The sequence below is a fragment of the Mizuhopecten yessoensis genome, unplaced genomic scaffold (assembly GCF_002113885.1).
Source record: "Mizuhopecten yessoensis strain PY_sf001 unplaced genomic scaffold, ASM211388v2 scaffold2329, whole genome shotgun sequence".
Lineage (NCBI taxonomy): Eukaryota > Metazoa > Mollusca > Bivalvia > Pectinida > Pectinidae > Mizuhopecten > Mizuhopecten yessoensis.
Window position 1 is genome coordinate 205127 of NW_018404492.1, and position 26086 is coordinate 231212.

The window sequence follows — 26086 nt, forward strand, 5'->3', positions numbered from 1 at the left end:
ATATATATACACTCCACCTAAATGCCACCCCCAATGATATATATACACTCTCACCTAAATGCCACCCCAACGATATATATACACTCCACCTAAATGCCACCCCCAATGATATATATACACTCTCACCTAAATGCCACCCCAACGATATATATACACTCCACCTAAATGCCACCCCCAATGATATATATACACTCTCACCTAAATGCCACCCCAACGATATATATACACTCCACCTAAATGCCACCCCCAATGATATATATACACTCTCACCTAAATGCCACCCCAACGATATATATACACTCCACCTAAATACCACCCCAACGATATATATACATTCCACCTAAATGCCACCCCAACGATATATATACACTCCACCTAAATGCCAACCCCAACGATATATATACACTCCACCTTAATGCCAACCCCAATGATATATATACACTCTCACCTAAATGCCCCCCAACGATATATATACACTCCACCTAAATGCCAACTCAACGATATATATACACTCCACCTAAATACCACCCCAACGATAAATATACATTCCACCTAAATGCCACCCCAACGATATATATACACTCCACCTAAATGCCACCCCAATGATATATATACACTCCGTATAAATGCCACCCCCAATGATATATATATACACTCCACCTAAATGCCACCCCAATTGATATATATACACTCCACCTAAATGCCAACCCAACGATATATATACACTCCACCTAAATGCCAATCAATGAAGCTGGGTAAGAGGTTTTGGTGTCTTTAACATTGGATTATTGAGGGTAAATGTAAGTAGATCTCAATGTTCTTGTGAATCAAAAACAAAGATCAGTAGATACCTAAATGGTATTGTGTTACTAGCTACAGCTGAAAATAGTGTCACATGGCTTTTAAACTAAAACATTGGTACATGTATACATATATATATTCACTATTTCAGCGACTGTAAGAAGCCTGGGTTCGTAGTTATCTGTCAAACACTTAAGTGAAGACTTTGTTTCTAATGTTATCCATGTAAGTGACGTTGTATATCGATACTAGAGTATGATGTCTCCTTTTATATGCAACATACTTTTGTGAAAAGGGAAGCAACTCTTTCAGATTGTTCCTTTCTGTTGAAATTTGATCATACACTTTTAATTATGCACACATGGTATAGAGATAGAACATAAATTGTGTCTAAATAAGATGTTTTAAAATAAATCTATGGACTACTAAGTGATGTCCTACATTTATGAAATCACTTGGACTCTAAGCTAAACAATGTGAATTAAGATTATCAGAATCTGCAACCGATATACATGCTTTAATATTCCATCTTTCACAATATTTTACCAATTTACGCGATATCAAAGGTTGCATTTTGAAATCATCTGGAAACAGTCCTTTGAGAACGGTATTGATTTTTCTCCAATGTCCTACCCTTTCTTTTCTGTCACTGACCCATGACTGTTTGATGGTGCCAAACAATCTTTGCTTTTATAAGCCATAGTTTTCTTTCTCGAGACTCCAATCTATTTTCGGCTTAAGTTTGAATGTGACCTTTCAATTTGTGACTTACCAACGTGGAACATTATTTTTGAACACTGGGTACACATTTTGCTGTTGTCTTGAGAATATAATATTTTTTTTATTCACTTTTGTTCTATTTTGTCCCAGGTAAAAATTGCACCAGCTCTAACCAGACTTATATTATATAGTAATCTAATCCCGTGATCTAACGTAACAGATTTGACACAAGTACCCTTCGAAAAATAAGCAAAAGCATTATTTTCCTCTGGATCTGATGATGTCCTCTGTAAATAATTTTACAGTTGTGTTCCTGAGTATTGATGTTTTGTCACATTTTGTATGGACTTCGTACTCTGATTGGATTTGTTTTGCAATGATAATGTGGTACATATGCATCTTACTTCTGTAATCATCCCTTTGTTCGGCTAGTGTCATTGTGTAATTATTGTGTATAATATTATGTGTGGACTTCATACTCAGTGTCCCTTGTGAAATGTGTCTTTGTGTATTGACAATATGGCATCTTTCTTTCTCTTTTCTTTCCACTTTTTATTACACAAATAACAAGAGGCCCAATGGGCCTGCATCGCTCACCTGGAATAAATCTCACACTTGTAACCTTAAAAGTGATCTAAAATAAAGCTACAGGCAAAATAAAATATCAGTATTTATGATTAAAATTCATTCAAAAGAACCTGTTATTTTTTTTTTGAACATTTCACCTGGTTGATTGAAAGTCTAACAAAGTCATCTCAGGATGCAACTTGCAAAGTATCAACATCCTGGGACCCATGGTTATTCAGAAGAGGTCGATTAAAGATTTTAAACAAATTTGACCCCTGTGACCTTGAATATAAGTCAAAGTCATTCACTTTAACAAACACAATAGTCCTTGATCCCAGCATGCTACTGACTAAATATCAACATCCCAAGCCTTTTGGTTATTCAGAACAAGTTGTTTATTTATTTTTTATATTTTGACCATATTTGCTCCTTGTGACCTTGAATATGATTCAAGGTCATACATTTAGACAAACTTGGTAGCCTTTGATCCTAGTATGCTACTGACTAAATATCATCACCCTGGGCATTTTTTGTTATTCAGAAGTTGTTTGAAGTTTTTAACATATTTGACCCCTGTGACCTTGAATATGGGTGAAGGTCATTCATTTGAACAAACTTTGTAGCCCTTCATCTCAGCATGCTACTGGCCAAATATCATCACCCTGTGCATTTTGGTTATTCAGAAGAAGTTGTTTAAAGTTTTTAACATATTTGACCCCTGTGACCTTGAATATGGGTGAAGGTCATTCATTTGAACAAACTTTGTAGCCCTTCATCTCAGCATGCTACTGGCCAAATATCATCACCCTTGGCATTTGCGTTATTGGGAAGAAGTTGTTTAAATCTTTCAACATATATGACCCCTGTGACCTTGAATATGGGTGAAGGTCATTCATTTGAACAAACTTTGTAGCCCTTCATCTCAGCATGCTACTGGCCAAATATCATCAACCTGGGCATTTGGGTTATTGTGATTAAGTTGTTTAAATCTTTTAACATATATGACCCCTGTGACCTTGAATATCGGTGAAGGTCATTCATTTGAACAAACTTTGTAGCCCTTCATCTCAGCATGCTACTGGCCAAATATCATCACCCTGGGCATTTTGGTTATTCAGAAGAAGTTGTTTAAAGTTTTTAACATATTTGACCCCTGTGACCTTGAATATGGGTGAAGGTCATTCATTTGAACAAACTTTGTAGCCCTTCATCTCAGCATGCTACTGGCCAAATATCATCACCCTGGGCATTTTGGTTATTCAGAAGAAGTTGTTTAAAGTTTTTAACATATTTGACCCCTGTGACCTTGAATATGGGTGAAGGTCATTCATTTGAACAAACTTTGTAGCCCTTCATCTCAGCATGCTACTGGCCAAATATCATCACCCTGGGCATTTTGGTTATTCAGAAGAAGTTGTTTAAAGTTTTTAACATATTTGACCCCTGTGACCTTGAATATGGGTGAAGGTCATTCATTTGAACAAACTTTGTAGCCCTTCATCTCAGCATGCTACTGGCCAAATATCATCACCCTGGGCATTTTGGTTATTCAGAAGAAGTTGTTTAAAGTTTTTAACATATTTGACCCCTGTGACCTTGAATATGGGTGAAGGTCATTCATTTGAACAAACTTTGTAGCCCTTCATCTCAGCATGCTACTGGCCAAATATCATCACCCTGGGCATTTTGGTTATTCAGAAGAAGTTGTTTAAAGTTTTTAACATATTTGACCCCTGTGACCTTGAATATGGGTGAAGGTCATTCATTTGAACAAACTTTGTAGCCCTTCATCTCAGCATGCTACTGGCCAAATATCATCACCCTGGGCATTTTGGTTATTCAGAAGAAGTTGTTTAAAGTTTTTAACATATTTGACCCCTGTGACCTTGAATATGGGTGAAGGTCATTCATTTGAACAAACTTTGTAGCCCTTCATCTCAGCATGCTACTGGCCAAATATCATCACCCTGGGCATTTTGGTTATTCAGAAGAAGTTGTTTAAAGTTTTTAACATATTTGACCCCTGTGACCTTGAATATGGGTGAAGGTCATTCATTTGAACAAACTTTGTAGCCCTTCATCTCAGCATGCTACTGGCCAAATATCATCACCCTGGGCATTTTGGTTATTCAGAAGAAGTTGTTTAAAGTTTTTAACATATTTGACCCCTGTGACCTTGAATATGGGTGAAGGTCATTCATTTGAACAAACTTTGTAGCCCTTCATCTCAGCATGCTACTGGCCAAATATCATCACCCTGGGCATTTTGGTTATTCAGAAGAAGTTGTTTAAAGTTTTTAACATATTTGACCCCTGTGACCTTGAATATGGGTGAAGGTCATTCATTTGAACAAACTTTGTAGCCCTTCATCTCAGCATGCTACTGGCCAAATATCATCACCCTGGGCATTTTGGTTATTCAGAAGAAGTTGTTTAAAGTTTTTAACATATTTGACCCCTGTGACCTTGAATATGGGTGAAGGTCATTCATTTGAACAAACTTTGTAGCCCTTCATCTCAGCATGCTACTGGCCAAATATCATCACCCTGGGCATTTTGGTTATTCAGAAGAAGTTGTTTAAAGTTTTTAACATATTTGACCCCTGTGACCTTGAATATGGGTGAAGGTCATTCATTTGAACAAACTTTGTAGCCCTTCATCTCAGCATGCTACTGGCCAAATATCATCACCCTGGGCATTTTGGTTATTCAGAAGAAGTTGTTTAAAGTTTTTAACATATTTGACCCCTGTGACCTTGAATATGGGTGAAGGTCATTCATTTGAACAAACTTTGTAGCCCTTCATCTCAGCATGCTACTGGCCAAATATCATCACCCTGGGCATTTTGGTTATTCAGAAGAAGTTGTTTAAAGTTTTTAACATATTTGACCCCTGTGACCTTGAATATGGGTGAAGGTCATTCATTTGAACAAACTTTGTAGCCCTTCATCTCAGCATGCTACTGGCCAAATATCATCACCCTGGGCATTTTGGTTATTCAGAAGAAGTTGTTTAAAGTTTTTAACATATTTGACCCCTGTGACCTTGAATATGGGTGAAGGTCATTCATTTGAACAAACTTTGTAGCCCTTCATCTCAGCATGCTACTGGCCAAATATCATCACCCTGGGCATTTTGGTTATTCAGAAGAAGTTGTTTAAAGTTTTTAACATATTTGACCCCTGTGACCTTGAATATGGGTGAAGGTCATTCATTTGAACAAACTTTGTAGCCCTTCATCTCAGCATGCTACTGGCCAAATATCATCACCCTGGGCATTTTGGTTATTCAGAAGAAGTTGTTTAAAGTTTTTAACATATTTGACCCCTGTGACCTTGAATATGGGTGAAGGTCATTCATTTGAACAAACTTTGTAGCCCTTCATCTCAGCATGCTACTGGCCAAATATCATCACCCTGGGCATTTTGGTTATTCAGAAGAAGTTGTTTAAAGTTTTTAACATATTTGACCCCTGTGACCTTGAATATGGGTGAAGGTCATTCATTTGAACAAACTTTGTAGCCCTTCATCTCAGCATGCTACTGGCCAAATATCATCACCCTGGGCATTTTGGTTATTCAGAAGAAGTTGTTTAAAGTTTTTAACATATTTGACCCCTGTGACCTTGAATATGGGTGAAGGTCATTCATTTGAACAAACTTTGTAGCCCTTCATCTCAGCATGCTACTGGCCAAATATCATCACCCTGGGCATTTTGGTTATTCAGAAGAAGTTGTTTAAAGTTTTTAACATATTTGACCCCTGTGACCTTGAATATGGGTGAAGGTCATTCATTTGAACAAACTTTGTAGCCCTTCATCTCAGCATGCTACTGGCCAAATATCATCACCCTGGGCATTTTGGTTATTCAGAAGAAGTTGTTTAAAGTTTTTAACATATTTGACCCCTGTGACCTTGAATATGGGTGAAGGTCATTCATTTGAACAAACTTTGTAGCCCTTCATCTCAGCATGCTACTGGCCAAATATCATCACCCTGGGCATTTTGGTTATTCAGAAGAAGTTGTTTAAAGTTTTTAACATATTTGACCCCTGTGACCTTGAATATGGGTGAAGGTCATTCATTTGAACAAACTTTGTAGCCCTTCATCTCAGCATGCTACTGGCCAAATATCATCACCCTGGGCATTTTGGTTATTCAGAAGAAGTTGTTTAAAGTTTTTAACATATTTGACCCCTGTGACCTTGAATATGGGTGAAGGTCATTCATTTGAACAAACTTTGTAGCCCTTCATCTCAGCATGCTACTGGCCAAATATCATCACCCTGGGCATTTTGGTTATTCAGAAGAAGTTGTTTAAAGTTTTTAACATATTTGACCCCTGTGACCTTGAATATGGGTGAAGGTCATTCATTTGAACAAACTTTGTAGCCCTTCATCTCAGCATGCTACTGGCCAAATATCATCACCCTGGGCATTTTGGTTATTCAGAAGAAGTTGTTTAAAGTTTTTAACATATTTGACCCCTGTGACCTTGAATATGGGTGAAGGTCATTCATTTGAACAAACTTTGTAGCCCTTCATCTCAGCATGCTACTGGCCAAATATCATCACCCTGGGCATTTTGGTTATTCAGAAGAAGTTGTTTAAAGTTTTTAACATATTTGACCCCTGTGACCTTGAATATGGGTGAAGGTCATTCATTTGAACAAACTTTGTAGCCCTTCATCTCAGCATGCTACTGGCCAAATATCATCACCCTGGGCATTTTGGTTATTCAGAAGAAGTTGTTTAAAGTTTTTAACATATTTGACCCCTGTGACCTTGAATATGGGTGAAGGTCATTCATTTGAACAAACTTTGTAGCCCTTCATCTCAGCATGCTACTGGCCAAATATCATCACCCTGGGCATTTTGGTTATTCAGAAGAAGTTGTTTAAAGTTTTTAACATATTTGACCCCTGTGACCTTGAATATGGGTGAAGGTCATTCATTTGAACAAACTTTGTAGCCCTTCATCTCAGCATGCTACTGGCCAAATATCATCACCCTGGGCATTTTGGTTATTCAGAAGAAGTTGTTTAAAGTTTTTAACATATTTGACCCCTGTGACCTTGAATATGGGTGAAGGTCATTCATTTGAACAAACTTTGTAGCCCTTCATCTCAGCATGCTACTGGCCAAATATCATCACCCTGGGCATTTTGGTTATTCAGAAGAAGTTGTTTAAAGTTTTTAACATATTTGACCCCTGTGACCTTGAATATGGGTGAAGGTCATTCATTTGAACAAACTTTGTAGCCCTTCATCTCAGCATGCTACTGGCCAAATATCATCACCCTGGGCATTTTGGTTATTCAGAAGAAGTTGTTTAAAGTTTTTAACATATTTGACCCCTGTGACCTTGAATATGGGTGAAGGTCATTCATTTGAACAAACTTTGTAGCCCTTCATCTCAGCATGCTACTGGCCAAATATCATCACCCTGGGCATTTTGGTTATTCAGAAGAAGTTGTTTAAAGTTTTTAACATATTTGACCCCTGTGACCTTGAATATGGGTGAAGGTCATTCATTTGAACAAACTTTGTAGCCCTTCATCTCAGCATGCTACTGGCCAAATATCATCACCCTGGGCATTTTGGTTATTCAGAAGAAGTTGTTTAAAGTTTTTAACATATTTGACCCCTGTGACCTTGAATATGGGTGAAGGTCATTCATTTGAACAAACTTTGTAGCCCTTCATCTCAGCATGCTACTGGCCAAATATCATCACCCTGGGCATTTTGGTTATTCAGAAGAAGTTGTTTAAAGTTTTTAACATATTTGACCCCTGTGACCTTGAATATGGGTGAAGGTCATTCATTTGAACAAACTTTGTAGCCCTTCATCTCAGCATGCTACTGGCCAAATATCATCACCCTGGGCATTTTGGTTATTCAGAAGAAGTTGTTTAAAGTTTTTAACATATTTGACCCCTGTGACCTTGAATATGGGTGAAGGTCATTCATTTGAACAAACTTTGTAGCCCTTCATCTCAGCATGCTACTGGCCAAATATCATCACCCTGGGCATTTTGGTTATTCAGAAGAAGTTGTTTAAAGTTTTTAACATATTTGACCCCTGTGACCTTGAATATGGGTGAAGGTCATTCATTTGAACAAACTTTGTAGCCCTTCATCTCAGCATGCTACTGGCCAAATATCATCACCCTGGGCATTTTGGTTATTCAGAAGAAGTTGTTTAAAGTTTTTAACATATTTGACCCCTGTGACCTTGAATATGGGTGAAGGTCATTCATTTGAACAAACTTTGTAGCCCTTCATCTCAGCATGCTACTGGCCAAATATCATCACCCTGGGCATTTTGGTTATTCAGAAGAAGTTGTTTAAAGGTTTTTTAAGATAATTGACCCCTGTGACCTTGAATATAATTGAAGGTCATTCATTTGGACAATCTTGGTAGCCCTTCACCCAAGCATGCTACTGGCCAAATATCATCTCCATGGACAGTTTGGTTATCAAGAAGATGTTTAAAGTTTTTAACATATTTGACCCATGTGACCTTGAAAATGGGTGAAGGTCATTCATTTGAACAAACTTGGTAGCCCTTCATCTCAGCATGCTACTGGCCAAATATCATCACCCTATGCCTTTTGGTTATTAAGAAGAAGTCGTTTAAAGTAAAATATTGACGCTGGACGCCGGACGGACGGACGGACGACGGACGCCGCACCACGGCATAATTAATATAAGCTCACTTGGCACTTCGTGCCAGGTGAGCTAATAACAGAGATCTAGGACAAGCCTCCTATTAATGTTACTATGTAACTTCCAGGTTGAGGACAAGCCTCCTATTAATGTTACTATGTAACTTCCACATTGAGCACAAGCCTCCTATTAAATTTACTATGTAACTTCCAGATCTAGGAGAAGCCTCCTATTAAAGTTACTATGTAACTCCAAGATCTAGGACAAGCCTCTTATTAAAGTTACTATGTAACTTCCAGATCTAGGAGAAGCCTCCTATTAAAGTCACTATGTAACTTCCAGATTGAGGACAAGCCTCCTATTAAAGTCACTATGTAACTTCCAGATCTAGGAGAAGCCTCCTATTAAAGTTACTATTTAACTCCAAGATCTAGGACAAGCCTCTTATTAAAGTTACTATGTAACTTCCAGATCTAGGACAAGCCTCCTATTAAAGTCACTATGTAACTTCCAGGTTGAGGACAAGCCTCCTATTAAAGTTACTATGTAACTTCCAGATCTATGACAAGCCTCCTATTAATGTTACAATGTAACTTCCAGATCTATGACAAGCCTCCTATTAATGTTCCTATGTAACTTCCAGATCTATGACAAGCCTCCTATTAATGTTACTATGCAACTTCCAGATCTAGGACAAGCCTCCTATTAAAGTTACTATGTAACTTCCAGATCTCGGACAAGCCTCCTTTTAAAGTCACTATGTAACTTCCAGATTGAGGACAAGCCTCCTATTAAAGTTACTATGTAACTTCCAGATCTAGGACAAGCCTCCTATTTAAGTTACTATGTAACTTCCAGATCTAGGACAAGCCTCCTTTTAAAGTCACTATGTAACTTCCAGATCGAGGACAAGCCTCCTATTAAAGTTACTATGTAACTTACAGATCTCGGACAAGCCTCCTTTTAAAGTCACTATGTAACTTCCAGATTGAGGACAAGCCTCCTATTAATGTTACTATGTAACGTCCAGATCTAGGACAAGCCTCCTATTAAAGTTACTATGTAACTCCCAGAGATAGGACAAGCCTCCTATTAACGTTACTATGTAACTTCCAGATCTAGGACAAGCCTCCTTTTAAAGTCACTATGTAACTTCCAGATTGAGGACAAGCCTCCTATTAAACTTACTATGTAACTTCCAGATCTAGGACAAGCCTCCTATTTAAGTTACTATGTAACTTCCAGATCTAGGACAAGCCTCCTATTAAAATTACTATGTAACTTCCAGATCTAGGACAAGCCTCCTATTAAAATTACTATGTAACTTCCAGATCTAGGACAAGCCTCCTATTAATGTTACTATGTAACGTCCAGATCTAGGACAAGCCTCCTATTAAAGTTACTATGTAACTTCCAGAGTGAGGACAAGCCTCCTATTAATGTTACTATGTAACTTCCAGATCCAGGAGACGCCTCCTATTAAAGTTACTATGTAACTCCCAGATTGAGGACAAGCCTCCTATTAATGTTACTATGTAACTCCCAGATCTAGGACAAGCCTCCTGTTAACGTTACTATGTAACTTCCAGATCTAGGACAAGCCTCCTTTTAAAGTCACTATGTAACTTCCAGATCGAGGACAAGCCTCCTATTAAAGTTACTATGTAACTTACAGATCTCGGACAAGCCTCCTTTTAAAGTCACTATGTAACTTCCAGATCGAGGACAAGCCTCCTATTAAAGTTACTATGTAACTCCCAGATTGAGGACAAGCCTCCTATTAATGTTACTATGTAACTCCCAGATCTAGGACAAGCCTCCTGTTAACGTTACTATGTAACTTCCAGATCTAGGACAAGCCTCCTTTTAAAGTCACTATGTAACTTCCAGATTGAGGACAAGCCTCCTATTAAACTTACTATGTAACTTCCAGATCTAGGACAAGCCTCCTATTAATGTTACTATGTAACGTCCAGATCTAGGACAAGCCTCCTATTAAAGTTACTATGTAACTCCCAGATCTAGGACAAGCCTCCTATTAAAGTTATTATGTAACTTCCAGATCGATCACTTTGCTCGGACATGTCTCGTATCTTTGAAGTACATGTAACTTAAAAGATAAAACATTTAAAAGAAATGTGTTATACATTGAAGGCAACCCGAATTGGAGAAAAAAAATCCTCAAAAAACATGTTAACTCCAAAAATATTGTTAATATTCGTTGGGATTTTTCTAATCATCTCAATGATATTTCAATGAAATGAAAACAGTTATCATAAGTTCAAAAAACATGATTTTTTTATTTATGAATATACATCATGACAAGTTTGAGAACCTAAAACATGATCATTTTCTGTAAAGAACATTAACTCTTTCTGCGAAAATGAAATTTCTATCTCAAGAAAAGGTTAAATGATAATTGGTCGCATGATTCTCATACATGTAGTATATTTACAGTATTTTACACTGTGAAAGAGAAAATTTGTTTGCCTTTCAACTCTTTGAACTTTGAGTTGGAAATGTTTGTATATGCAGGCAATGCTGTTTGATTCGTTCCTATTGTTTCAATGAGCGTATGTGTGCCTGTATCTTTATGATTTTGTAAACAGGAAATTAGCAAACATTGACACTTTTACAGTATCTCGCAAATTAAAAAGTTGGTCGGAGTTAAAACAATCTTCTCAGAACTTGACACCATGAATTATGTGAAAAACACCCTCAACATTGTAACACCTGCAGAATTCAGATTCCAAATTGAAAATCGGCTCATAAACCTTTCTATACCTTAAACATTTGTGATATGAGGAATCTCAGAAGGAATATAAATATTGACCTGATTCTAACACTTAAATGTCTTTGCCTTTCTACAATTTCTCTACTTTTCTGATACATGTACACTGTAATAAATCCAAACTGTTGTCGCATTACATAACAAATGTTTCTAGACTATTCTATCTGTGATGTATTTAATCTCCTCTCTGTCAAGATGTGATGACGGAGTGAAGTACAGGCACTATGTATAGTTGAAGATGTGCACTTCAGTGGGTAAACCAAAAACAGAAGCCACTCCAGACCACCTCTTCAAGCACTCACAAATGCTTCTCTAAGAAATGAGACTTCATTTACCAACATGCTTGCCACCCTGAAAAAAATCAATAAAAAAAATCAATATTTTTAAAAATAATAAGTGATCCAAAAAGAAAATTGTCACCCAACAATGACAGATCCTGGAATATTGCCGGTATGCAGGTTCTTTTCTCTTTTTACTCTGTTTTCTTTCTGAACAAGCACATGTACATTGGTAACAATGAGATCATGATGAAAGATGATATTTGAGGGGTTTGTACAAGATGACCTTTGAGGGGCTTGAACAAGATGACCTTTGAGGGGCTTGTACAAGATGACTTTTGAGGGGCTTGTACAAGATGACCTTTGAGGGGATTGTACAAGATGACCTTTGAGGGGATTGTTAAAGATGATCTTTGAGGGGCTTGTACATATTTGCTTAGTAAATTGTTCATGTTCATTTCTCAAATATTACATTCATATAACTGACCAGACCAATGAGGTCTCGTACATATTATGACAGCATTTGAACCCTACAATTATGGCAGGCATAGGTTAGATTCTATATATATCAGACCTTTAAACATGGTCTCAAAATTATTATGTGTGTGTGATTTATTTCAAGGCAGCAATCGTGTAACAAGAATATTTTAATATTACAAATCAAATTTTAATACATGTTCACACGTGTAATATTTTAATTATGAATTCTTTCATCTTTGAAGATGCTGTAACATATTGCTAAGAAAACACTGATACTTAACTGCACTTCATTTGTAAATGTATGACATACAATGTACCTTTTGTTTGTCAATATCTGCTTTGAGTGCATGGACCTTGGACCTCTCTTTCTCCAGTTCAGCTGTGAGATTAGTGACCTGTTCTGTAAGCTCGTCTCTCACCTCTCCTAGCTGGTTCACCTGCATCAGCACCTCTGCCTTGTCTTTCACTGTAGTCACAATAAAGTGTGTAAATAGAGACTATATATTGATGGTTGGCGTCTATGCATTCCTTTCGATCTTTGCAGCTCATCATTGTAAATAGTGCAAATATTATACACTGCAGTTACACATTAACAACAAATTGGAATAGAGGCCCAAGCGTCTTGTACCCATAATCGTTTTGATTTCATGAAAAAAATTGATAATACTTTCAACCTTTCAAGCCACCAGACAACAATCATCAAACAGCTAGACGTAATGCTTCATGAGAAGATTGGTAACATTTTACCCTGTGACCTTTGACTCCGGGTGAATCCATTTTTTAACCATTTACTGTATAGTAAATATCCACGGATTTTCAGGACATACATATTTGAGTCCTAGACTCATGCCTTCCTATGAGACATGCCTAATTCTTGAAAATTCACAATCTAACATTGAATCTGTTTGGCCCAGTGATGCTCAGTACTAAAATCCCCCTTTAACTTCTTTTCTGGACAAGTAGGTTTATAAAAGAAAGGTTAAAGATGGACTGATTATGGAATAAGATTTTTGTTCGGTGTCAGAGATAAAATAATGAATCACTTTAGTCAATACTTACTTTCTCCCTGAGCTAATATCACACATAATTGCTTATTTCTCTTCTTTACTTGCTTAAGTTCATCCTACAAAACATACAGCATTGAAAATTAGACATCCACATTTAGTTTAACTGATGGAAAAGACAGTAAAATACAATTTTATGGATACAATGTCAATAAATGATATTATTGATTTATGATTTTATTGCAGACATATTTGAGTAATTGAAATACGAAATATCAAGAAGTAGTACAAATGTCAAGTTTATACATATTTACACGGGTAGGCAAACGTGTGAAAGGAAGATGAACCAATGGAATTTGAAATGTATCTTAATCAGTTTACTAGGGATCACCAAACAATTGTAACAGGAAGGACTTTAAAATACAGGTATCTTTGACACATCTACGACAATAGACAACTCCATACACAGCTAGTTGTAATCAGTGACAACTCCATACACAGCTAGTTGTAATCAGTGACAACTCCATACACAGCTAGTTATAATCAGTGACAACTCCATACACAGCTAGTTGTTATCAGTGACGACTCCATACACAGCTAGTTGTTATCAGTGACAACTCCGTACACGGCTAGTTGTTATCAGTGACAACTCCATACACAGATAGTTGTTATCAGTGACAACTCCATACACAGCTAGTTGTTATCAGTGACGACTCCATACACAGCTAGTTGTTATCAGTGACAACTCCATACACAGATAGTTGTTATCAGTGACAACTCCATACACAGCTAGTTGTTATCAGTGACGACTCCATACACAGCTAGTTGTTATCAGTGACAACTCCATACACGGCTAGTTGTTATCAGTGACAACTCCATACACAGCTAGTTGTTATCAGTGACAACTCCATACACGGCTAGTTGTTATCAGTGACAACTCCATACACAGCTAGTTGTTATCAGTGACAACTCCGTACACGGCTAGTTGTTATCAGTGACAACTCCATACACAGCTAGTTGTAATCAGAGACAACTCCATACACGGCTAGTTGTTATCAGTGACAACTCCATACACAGATAGTTGTTATCAGTGACAACTCCATACACAGCTAGTTGTAATCAGTTACAACACCATTCGCAGCTAGTTGTAATCAGTGACAACTCCATACACACCTAGTTGTTATCAGTGACAACTCCATACACAGCTAGTTGTAATCAGTTACAACACCATTCGCAGCTAGTTGTAATCAGTGACAACTCCATACACGGCTAGTTGTAATCAGTGACAACTCCATACACAGATAGTTGTTATCAGTGACAACTCCATACACAGCTAGTTGTAATCAGTTACAACACCATTCGCAGCTAGTTGTAATCAGTGACAACTCCATACACAGATAGTTGTTATCAGTGACAACTCCATACACAGCTAGTTGTTATCAGTGACAACTCCATACACAGCTAGTTGTAATCAGTTACAACACCATTCGCAGCTAGTTGTAATCAGTGACAACTCCATACACAGATAGTTGTTATCAGTGACAACTCCATACACAGCTAGTTGTTATCAGTGACGACTCCATACACAGCTAGTTGTTATCAGTGACAACTCCATACACAGCTAGTTGTAATCAGTGACAACTCCATACACAGCTAGCTGTAATCAGTGGCAATGTAGTCTACAGAACTAACCAAACTCCAAATAAATATTATAATGTATAAAGGGTTTTAGCTAGACTAATAATCTAGTTTCTACATACAGTTATGTAAGGATGGACAGCTAGTCCATATTTTCAGTAATGTATGTAAGGAGGGCAGGGTGGTCCAGATTCTTTAGAAATGTATGTAAGGAGGACAGGGTGGTCCAGATTCTACAGAAAGATATGTATGGGTGACAGGGTGGTAGAGATTCTACAGAAAGATATGTAAGGGTGACAGGGTAGTAGAAATTCTACAGAAAGATATGTATGGGTGACAGGGTGGTCCAGATTTACAGAAATGTAGGTACAGGTGACTGGCTAGCTAGCTAGGTTGGTCCAATTCTACATAGATATATGTATGGGTGGCTGGATGGTCCAGACTTTGCAGAGATGTCTGTATTGCTTGCAGAGTAGTCTAGATTTTATGGGTGGCATAAAGGTCCATGATTTACAGAATTAATGGGTGGCAAGGTGGTCAACACTTTGCAGAGATGGGTGGTAGATACTGGGTAAATCTAGACCCTACATAAAGGTAATGATGGCCTAGGATAATCTCAACGAAAATATAATTTTGGATGACAGTCTGGTTTTTAAATAATATCTGATATTATAAATATATACATTCTAGAAATATAACAAAAGATGATCAACTGCCCTTATAATACAATGTATAAAGTCCTTATTTCTATAATAGCTCCTAGGCTGTTCCAACATGGTTAATTATTCTGTATTTGTACATTTCATATTATTATAAATACAATCTTTCCATCAAGCTTCTGTGGTATAAACAAATTCTGCTGAAATCTTACTTACCTCTAGTTTGCCTACAGTTGCTCTCAAAAATTCTATTTCTTTGTCTTTTTTACTTAGGTCGTTTTTATATTTGTTGGACATCACACTTTCTACTGCATATTGCTACAACAATAAAAACCAATTCAATGTTAATATTTGAATGATAAGTAGATGATAAACAAGAGGCTCATAGGCCTTAACGGTCACCCGAGTCCTACAGTATTTATTTTTGTTGTTGAAAATGTACCAATTTGAGTAAAAAATAGTTAAGTACAACGTTAACTTCAGTTTTTCAGGACCATGAGCTGATCATTCATTCCTAGACCGAGTTTCAGTTAGATCGGCCTATTAGAACTTGTTTTTAAGTTTGAAATAGTTATTTTCAAAATAGCGTCCATGGCAGCCAAATTGTATTTCTGATCGACCGGAAAAATAACAACACTTTGTCAGGACCATGAGTCGATCATTCCTACAAAGTTTCAGTTTAATCATCCCAGCAGAATTCGACTTTTGAGTTTGAAATAGATTTTCAAAATGGCGACCATATTGAATTTGTGTTCCACCCGAAAAATAACAACATGTTATCAGGACAATAAGTCGATCATTCCTAGCAAGTTTCAGTTCAATCGGCCCAGTAGAACTTGACTTTAAGTTTGAAATAGTTTTTCAAAATGGGGGCCATGGCGGACATATTGGATTTCTGATCAACCCGAAAAATAACAACACTTGGTCAGGGATATGTCAGTGACCTTCCCATGAAATATTAATGAAATCCCTTTGCCAGTATTTCAGCTTAAGTTGAAAATGTAAAATGTTAACGGACAACGGACGACGGATGACGACGGATAGCAATAGGTCACTTGAGCTAAAGCTCAGGTGACCTAAAAATGTAAGGAATGCTGTATTGTGGCTAAAGCTATTAGAGGTTTATTTTGATCTTAAGACTAAACCTATAGATAGCCAAAACTTAACATCACTCAGCCTTAAAACAGACAAATAAAAGTCGGCTAACAAAACATCTAAAGTACAATATTATGAAACTTAAATCACTAATTCCTAAAAACAGTCAACTAAAATGTGGCTGACAGTTCTATTTTCTGCTATTTAGACTTCTAATTTTCATTAATACAAGCTAGGTAGCTCATGATCATTAGATTATTGAATGACAGAAAGTGCTGTTTAAGGAATGGAATTTACAATCTGAAACATTTATGACATCATAACAACAATGAGTTTTGGGACATAATCTGTAAACATACATATATATATACTTTAGCAGTATTCTAATTTTAGTACTTTTTGTGCTTTCGTGTGCAAACTTATGAATGTGCTAATAGAAATTTCTGTAGTGATTTATCGCACATATGGTGAGTGCACCAACTCATCAATGAGCCGATCTGTTGCAGTTTTGTAATATGCTAAAAAAAGGTCTGCTAAAATAAATTCTATTACATGTATCAACTTGTATAACTTGGGAAACTGGATGAAGATTAAATATCAAATAGCAAGGCAAAGTAATTTGAGCAAACCATTATAGTCCCCCAGCGGAGAACAAAATTTTGGTATGTAAAATTAACAAAGGACCATGACACAGTATTTAGTGGGGCAAGATAAAAAAAATAGTTTTACTCATAGTACAGTTATTAACATGTTTTAAAGATTAAAGTGATGACCCTCCTTAAAACAAACCTTTTGATATTCCTCTTGTATTTTTTCTTTTTGTAAAATTTTGTGAACATCATCATCTACTGTATCAAAATACTTGACATCTGATGGTACAGCATCTGGTGTATCCACCTTATGAGAGACAGGAGAAAGGCAGGGTAGATCTTCCAACTCTGAATTTGAAAAAAATACTTGGCTTAATGCAGTCATGTCATTTCCCAACTTCTGTGGTATGAAACAAAAACTGGGAAACCATACTGGTATCATAAAACTGTTCTCATGCTCAAGCATGGATTCTGTGTTCAAACCAACTTATTTACAAATTGCTTAAATCATTTTAGTTCAAGTTAAAGTCAAGTCAAGTCAAGCTTCAAGTTAAGAAACTGATAATGGCATTTGGCTTTAATCTAAGCCTCCGCTAAGGTCTTTGAAATCATTGACATAATGTGACTTTTTTAAAATTTGTTACCAGAATAAGAAATTTGGCCTGAGCTAAGAATCTGAGCATAAGAACAGTTTCATGAAAACAGGCCCAAATATAACAAGAGGCCCAGAGGGCCTGTATCGCTCACCTGGATATCTAAGCACTCATGGCAAAATACTCTCCAAATGAGATCCAAGGGAATATACCAAACCCCAAGGCCAATCCTTGTAACATATCTGTATTAGATTTTTCATGCCCAGCAAATTTACGTATGGTTATGGGGTGGGGGTCTCAACTGTTTCCAAGCTGTGACTCAGAAACTAGGTCCCTAGGGTTGTGGCCAGACTCCAGGATTAGTTCTAATATCATGACTGCATTCGTGTCTTTTTGCCCAGCATTTGTATTTATAGTTTTGGGATGGGGATCTCAGCCGTTTCGAAGTTATGACCCAAGGGTTAAGACTGCAAGGATGGGGCAGCCCCTGGGGTCAATTCTAATATCATGACTGCATTCGTCTCTTTATGCCCAACAATTGTATATATAGTTTTGGGGTGGGGATCTAAACCATTTCAAAGTTATAACCAAGGGTTTAAGTCTCCAAGGGTGGGCCATCCTGGAAGCAAATATGCATTCCCTTAGCCAGGGTGGGTCAGCCCCACCATTTGTACCATTTTGAATCCCTGCCTCCCATCAATGCTTCCGACCAAATCTGATCGATATACATGGCAAAGTTCTTACAGAAGTCATTTATAGCAATATAGCCTAATTGCCCCCTTTTGGCCCTGCCCCTCAGCCCCACCATTTGTACAATTTTGAATCCCTGCCTCCCATCAATGCTTCCGACCAAATCTGATCGATATACATGGCAAAGTTATTACAGAAGTCATTTATAGCAATATAGCCTAATTGCCCCCTTTTGGCCCTGCCCCTCAGCCCCACCATTTGTACAATTTTGAATCCCTGCCTCCCATGAATGCTTCCGACCAAATATGATAGATATCCATGGCATAGTTTTACAGAAGCCATTTATAGCAATATAGCCTAATTGCCATCTTTTGGCCCCATCCCTCAGCCCTCTGGGGGTCAGCTACAAATATGGTTGATATCCATCACAAAGTTCCAGAGAAGAAGCCGCTTAAAGCAATATAGCCAAATAACCCTTTTTGGCCCCACCCCTCAGTCCCCTGGGGGCTCAGCCACACCATTTGTACAATTTTGAATCCATGCCACCCATGAATGCCTTTAATCAAATATAATTGATATCCAGTGCATAGTTCTACAAAAGAAGGCATTTGTAGCAATATAGCCAAATTGCCCCATTAGTCCAAATCCCTCTAGCCATTCTTGACTAGTAGTCTTTTAAACATAAACCACTATTTGCCCCACTTGGCCCTGCCCCTCTGCCCCCTGAGGAAATACCAACTTCATTTATATAACAATGACCCATTTTGGTCAAAGGATGCTCCATACAAAATTTAGTTCAAATCACTTAAGCCGTTCATGACTAGTAGTCTTTTAAACATATACCACTATTTACCCCATTTGGGCCCTGCCCCTCTGGCCCCGGGGGGGGGGGATACCAAGTTCATTTATATAACAACGAACCCTTTTGGCCAAAGAGTTCTCCATATCAAATTTGGTCCAAATCCGTCCAGCAATTCTTGACTAATAGTTTCTTAAAGGAAAAAGTTGACAGACGGACGAAGGACGTACAGACGACGGACCCTGCGCCACGGCATAAGCTCACCTTGGTCCTTTGCACCAGGTGAGCTTAAAATGTTTTGCAAAAGGTGCAAATTTACTGCAATCATATTTTGCATACATTGGGATAATGGGACGTTTGGCTTCACTCATCACAGCATGAACATTTATTACCAAACACATATGAACACAATTTGTTTCACTTTTACTCTAACACAACACATTACTGAAGATTCTCTAATTTTTGTAGATTTGTTCACCATCAGTGTAAGATTTTGCCTTGCTACTTGAGTTGAACTCATCCAGACTCATGGTTAACGGTTTGTCTTTCTTTGATTTCTTTTTACTGTCTTTTCCTTCTGGTGGCTGGTCATTGCTTTTCCCGGCTGTTTTAGAATCACCTTTTTGCTGCATAAAAAAAAGAAGGAATTTTTTTTCTGAGTTTTACAACCTACCGCTTTAATACGTTATCAAAATGTTAATCTCTTCAAAGTCTTAAAATAAATATTTTTCTTTTCTTTATGACAGTCTTAACATTTGACTTTCATTTCCACATATAAACATATATTAACTAGCCTTCAGATTTGATATGCAGACCTCTACCTATTAAAGGGTTTGTTTTGATTCAAAGTAATGTGAATCATATAACAAGAAACTGCCAATGGCGATATGGCCAGAATGCTACAGTACATTTTCATGTAAAGCAACACATGTAAAAAGCATCCTTAGATACATAAGCCATCCAAGTTTAGTTGATGAAGGACATGTCAAGTAGTCACTTGGTAAGTGATCTAAACGAATCTTCTTAACCATAATGCAGATGTGGCCTGACCTTAACCAATCTTTTTAACCTGGTCAATCAAGCTGAAAATGTAGATCAGACCCAGCATCTGAAGTAATGCATGTGATAAGCATTCTCAGGTACATACGCCATGCAAGTTTAGTTGATCTACAACAAGTAGCGACTGAGTAACTGACCTTAACCAATCTTCTTAACCTGGTCATTGAAACGGAAAATGTAGGTCAGAAGCAGCATCCGAAGCATTGAATGTGATTAGCATCCTTAGATGTATAAGCCATGCAAGATAAGTTGATGAGGGATAATAAACAACTTCGAAGCTGAGCTTAACCATTCTTCTTAACCTTAGCGCAGACAGACAGACTGGAATCGCCAATCTATAAGCCCTGATTGCGTTGCAATCTAGCCAATAAAATTAAAAGACTGTTTCACTGTTATTATATGCCTGTCATATTTACAGTATGGTATTCCCCCGGGCGTCTGTCTGTTAACTTTCCTTTGTCATTGCTCTACCACCTTTATTTTCAATCAATTACAATGAAATTCTATAGGTGTTCATGCAGTACAAAGATATTTTGAATAAGTTCAAATTTTAGAATTCCAAGTCTCAAGGTCAGTGTTACTAAATATAGATGAATCACTTAGCACTTCCTTGTCATGTCTAAACATTGCAAATGTTAAGAATGGGGCTGCCAGGTGGAATGGGGACATTTAACAGCCTCACAATGATAGCGTTTAACGTAATCAGACTTGCAGTATAACAGTTACACGATCCTGAGGTTAGACTGGGAACACTTACATTTTTATTTTGTTCAAACTCCATCTTGCTAAGAAGTAAGGCTTGTTGTAGATCTTTTTCATAAAATCCTGCTGTTTGCTGCAAGACACAGGTTTGTCAGTCATTCATGAATCACTTTTGTCAATATGAATGCATGTTAAGTAATACACAAGATCGCTTGGTATGTATTTCATTGACAAGGCTCTTATCATGATCGTAATGCAGATACTTTGCTCAAAATTTTTGTTCAAATTTGTAAAGCAGTTGATTGTTATTTTAACTGGTACCCTTTAATCACAAGTAACTGTAGTAAGAATTTGACAGTTTAGCCTCCATAACACAAGATACATACACAGAACTTTTTAATTCATGGGCATAAAAAAGGCAAAATATTTTTTGTAATTAATTACAAGAGATATAAAACCTTACAGAAACAAGACGACATATTCATAAAAATCAATAATTATAAAAGCAATGTCTTCCAGTATTTCCTGTTACACGAGTGATTCCAAACCCAAGGTTATACAGACTAAAAAGAACACAAATTAAAATTTCTTGGAAACAAAATTACTTGATCTGGACCGCTAGAATAATGATATGTATATGCATATGATATATGTTTATATAAAATATTTATAGCATATATCTCCAATTCTTCTTAAGAAATAATAGTGTCCATTTATACAAGGATAAACATTTGTTCCACAGGGGTGTTATGGTCCACAAGTCTAACATGGAGGACTAGTAGATTCAATTTCATGGCTTGTAAAAATTTCCACTTATATTTATTTATGAAGTTATAAAAGGTTGAGCTAGATTTTATTTTTAAATCTAATGGCTAGTAATATTAATATATAAATAAAATTGCTTTGTTTGTATCTATCAAACAAGGATCTTTATACATAATTCACTATTGCAAATCCTTGTTTTAAATTTTTAACACAATGAAAAAACTTTTCATTTTGATTTCACTAAATTCAGGTACCATGCACAAAACTACATTTTCAAAAAGATACCCTTACTTACCAGATGTAAAATTAGACTGGAAAGTTGTCAAGCTAAAATCTTGATTTCTCAGTGTGTCCATAGTTTATATTAAGTGTTTTAACAGTCCAAAGTTGTGATGCTTGTGGCAGACTATTAATAGACCAACTAACCTTAAAAACAATGATTAATTTTGAAACCACAACATCCATCGACGGAGACTTACTTGGTCATCCACTTTTTTCCATTCCTCCCATTGCTCCGGTTTAGCCCCTTTGTTCTTCTTTCCCCCCTTGTTACCTTTTAGACTGTCAGTACTCTGGGCTGATTGTGGTCTGTGATTGCTAGCCCCTCTCAGGCCAAACGCCATGTTCTTTAACTGGTAAGATCAAATTGATGATTTCGTTTAAATATAAAGGAATTTAAAGTCTTTAAACTTTTCACAGTTTAAACCAGAATTCTATTAATTTTCTGAAGTAAGACAAACATTTTATGAAGTGTGTGTGTACACATTATGTCCTACTCCTATACACGACTTGGCAGCAATGTACTAGATATCTTTTTATCGAGTGAGCATCAGTTTGATCAGCTATGCATCAAAAATGGCCTATATATCAGACTTTAGGGAAAACATCCACATTGGCAAAACTAGGAAAAAAAGGACGTCAAAATGTGGAGAATTATATTGCTCCATCATTTTTTGTAATATTCTCGATTGGTCTTATACAATTATTTCATATTTTTGCAAATTTATTTTTCAACTAGACAAATTATATATAATTAGGGATAGAAGGAATATATTCAACTGTTTTGAAATTGGAATGGATGCATTAGTAAATGAAACTATAAAGCAATAAGATAAATCTCTGACACTGTGTCTGTATTGTACTGTATAATACCATGTAGCTATATTGTACTATGGAAACTTTCACTGAAATTTTAAAGACATGTGGTAATATATTTCAAGATTTTATCATTAAATGAAGATCTTTAAAATGAGTTTAAAAAATATAACAAAATCCTTCAATATCAATACTGTGTGTCCTTTGAAACCTTATTTTTTAAATTGTCTGTCACAAAAATAACTTCTTTAAAACATTACCCCCAAGCTATATATAGATAGACCCATCAAAGCCTGGCTTGATGACAGCTGGTGCTGAACATTACAATAACTGGGGTACTGACCATGTACACTACTAATAAGTATAAAAATAGTTCAATATCAACACATGTGCCATATACACTGTGTATAAAATCAAATTATGACCTCACTTTCTATCTTGCATATTATACATGTACATCACTTGTTTTGTTCTGAAAGCATTCTATGTCAAGGTTTTTGGCAAATTTACTTGTAAAACATCTTTCTATCTTATTACATTGAATGCTACCATAACAGAAAAGAGAATAGTGAGCATTCTCTGGGAATCAAACCAGCGACTAAGAGTTCGGAGGGACCCGGTTCGAACCCTGGTCTTGCTGTGCATTTTTCCTCTCCTGTTACACCAACTCAATATGGATCCACAAATATTACACCAATTACTAAATTATACAGCGAATTAAGTATCAGTCAGGTGACTTGTTACCAACAAATAAAGACCAGATACACTTTCGGTGATGATGACATGTTACAGCATCTTAGTTGAGCTCCCTTGAGAACACAATACAACCGACAACAATCCACAAAAATGCATACATATCTAGATCAGGAATGAACAGGTCCAGTACACTCTGCCGATTGAGCTATATAGCTATAAAGACCTATATAGCTATATACACCTATAAATTATAGCTGTATTGAGCTATATTTTCTCAGATTTCAAATTTCATTAAATTAAAGCAAAGTCGCATAAAACAATAAGGTTAATGGTAATGTTGACTACAAAAAGCATACAGTTAGATGTTTATTTTCATTTTTCATAAATGTAAAATTTCCGATTTCTTTACATCATTATTTTTTAAAAAGAATACTTATATTTAATGTCTTTTGTTATCAACTTAATGATACAATCTTCTTTTAAATGCGACTTCGTTCCGTTTTCCTTAAAAAAGAAAATCACTTGAAAATAGCTCAAAAGACCTATTTCAGATAGGTCAATAGAGCTATTATAGGTCTTTACAGCTATATAGCTCAATCGGCAGAGTGTACTGGACCTGATGAAGAGACTGTCACAAAACATGTCAATTGAAATATGACGATCAAACTAGAAAAGTTCAACAATGAACATAAAATGAATATATAATGGGTTATATTGTCATTCGAGAAGAAACTTGAACTAGCAATAAATTTATCATAGCATGCTGATGCATCTCTATTATGGTAACAACCTCATCATCTTGGGTCGTCTTCTTTTTTCTTTTCTTGTTTTTATTCTTCGATTGTTGTTGGTTGTTTTTCCCTCCCTGTGAAGACTTTGTTTCCCCTGCATCGTCATCGTCGTCTTCTACCTTTAACAACGCAAATCTCGATTGTTGCACTTTGATATTAGCTGTCATGTTTTGAATTTATCCTATTTCTTCACAACCATGTGCAAGGCTGAATCTAATTGTGAAACGGAAACTGATTCCGGATAATAATAACCTGAATAATGCTAATGTTATCTTTAAGGATGATGGGTCGTTATATTTGAGCATTTAATTTTCTGATTAGTCTTATCCTACATGTTTGTATTTCGTTTGTCAAATTAATATCGAAAATAAGATTAGAAGTCAATGTTTCATAGTTGATGCTTTTGATATTTAAAAATGGGCGGATTGATCGAGTGATTATACACTCCGGCCTTCCAATCAGGCGACCGGGGTTCGATCCCCGAAGTCGCCGTACGCATGGAATATTAGAGAAAGTGTTTTTCTCCTACCCACACAACTCCAACAACCCAGGAGGAGTAAAAAATAGTCTGGGGTGATTGTTGCGGTATCTGTGCTGTAGCATTCAAGTGAGGTAGCACTATAAAGGTACCGTTGGAAGCGGTCCCACTACAAACAGGTCTAGAACACAATACATCTCCAGCACACACAGGCATACACACATAGAGAGATAATAGCCAGGTGGCATAGGACTAGTAGTTAGCGCCTGATAAGTCAGCTCCTGCAAATTCCTCAATATTGTATTGATTAATATGCTAATTGTATTGACTGTATAAAATTGTATATTTATGTACTGTAAAGCCCTTTAGAGTGGCTTATGTTAGCTAGATAAGCGCTATATCAAATGTTGTATATTATTTTTTTTTTATATATTTTTTAAATAAACAAAAAAAGTGATATTGAAAAAACCAAGACAATAACCCATTTCCACATCATATTTTTCTTCTAAGTGATGTACATGTGGAAATGGGTTATTGTCTGGGTTTTTTTTCTATATAAATAATCAAATCTTCATTTAATTGGAATAAAATATGAGTTTATATATATATATATCAAATTTCCAGAGCCTTAAAAGTGGTGTAGGAACGCAATTTAGAATTTTTATAACTGATTTTCAGGAAAAGACCTATTTTTTGGGAAGTCAGTTTTTTTCTTTTTCGTTTCTTCATTAAACCACGGACTTAGATAACTATTCTAATTCCGTGATTAAACTATTCCTGTATGAATATAAAATTATCACACAAAAGGAATATAAAAATCGTTCGGAGTCCTAAAAGGAAGGAGAATGACAATGTATAAAAGAAAGAGGTAGGACAAGCAGATAAGCGTGTATCATTTCGAAAATGAATGATTTTGTATGCAAGCAGGCGCGGATTTAGAGAGGGGGGGGGGGGGGCACACCTATATTTTCTTTATTAAAACAATATTCGTTGGCATCGCTAGGCTCGTCTTCTTTGTATCTTGACCCTTAAGTTTGTTTTTTATTTTACCACCTCCGAAAAACCCGAAGTTGCAACTTGCAACGCTCGGCGGAAATATACTAGCATAAGTTGCATAATTATATG

General features: G+C 36.5%; 1 protein-coding gene across 1 annotated transcript; it reads right to left on the reverse strand.

Annotated features, from left to right (window-relative positions):
* Positions 1–11043: 11043 nt before the first annotated feature.
* On the reverse strand, positions 11044–24716 carry LOC110445568 (G kinase-anchoring protein 1-like). Its single transcript, XM_021490231.1, has 9 exons — positions 24483–24716; positions 22381–22533; positions 21192–21269; positions 19854–20001; positions 17493–17641; positions 15825–15926; positions 13367–13430; positions 12625–12773; positions 11044–11900 (listed from the first exon to the last, which is right to left on the reverse strand). The coding sequence occupies exons 1-9, from the start codon at positions 24648–24650 to the stop codon at positions 11877–11879; spliced, it is 1035 nt and encodes a 344-aa protein (XP_021345906.1). The 5' UTR covers positions 24651–24716; the 3' UTR covers positions 11044–11876.
* Between the last annotated feature and the right edge of the window lie 1370 nt (positions 24717–26086).

What these genes read in the sequence shown, in the direction of transcription:
- LOC110445568 (XM_021490231.1), bottom strand. Translation starts at nt 24,650, where the DNA reads ATGACAGCTAATATCAAAGTGCAACAATCGAGATTTGCGTTGTTAAAG. An exon ending in GGCAAAATCTTACACTGATG is followed by an intron (nt 17,642 to 19,853) that starts GTGAACAAATCT and finishes TTTCAAATTCAG; the next exon opens with AGTTGGAAGATCTACCCTGC. An exon ending in TACAAGAGGAATATCAAAAG is followed by an intron (nt 15,927 to 17,492) that starts GTTTGTTTTAAG and finishes TTATTGTTGTAG; the next exon opens with CAATATGCAGTAGAAAGTGT.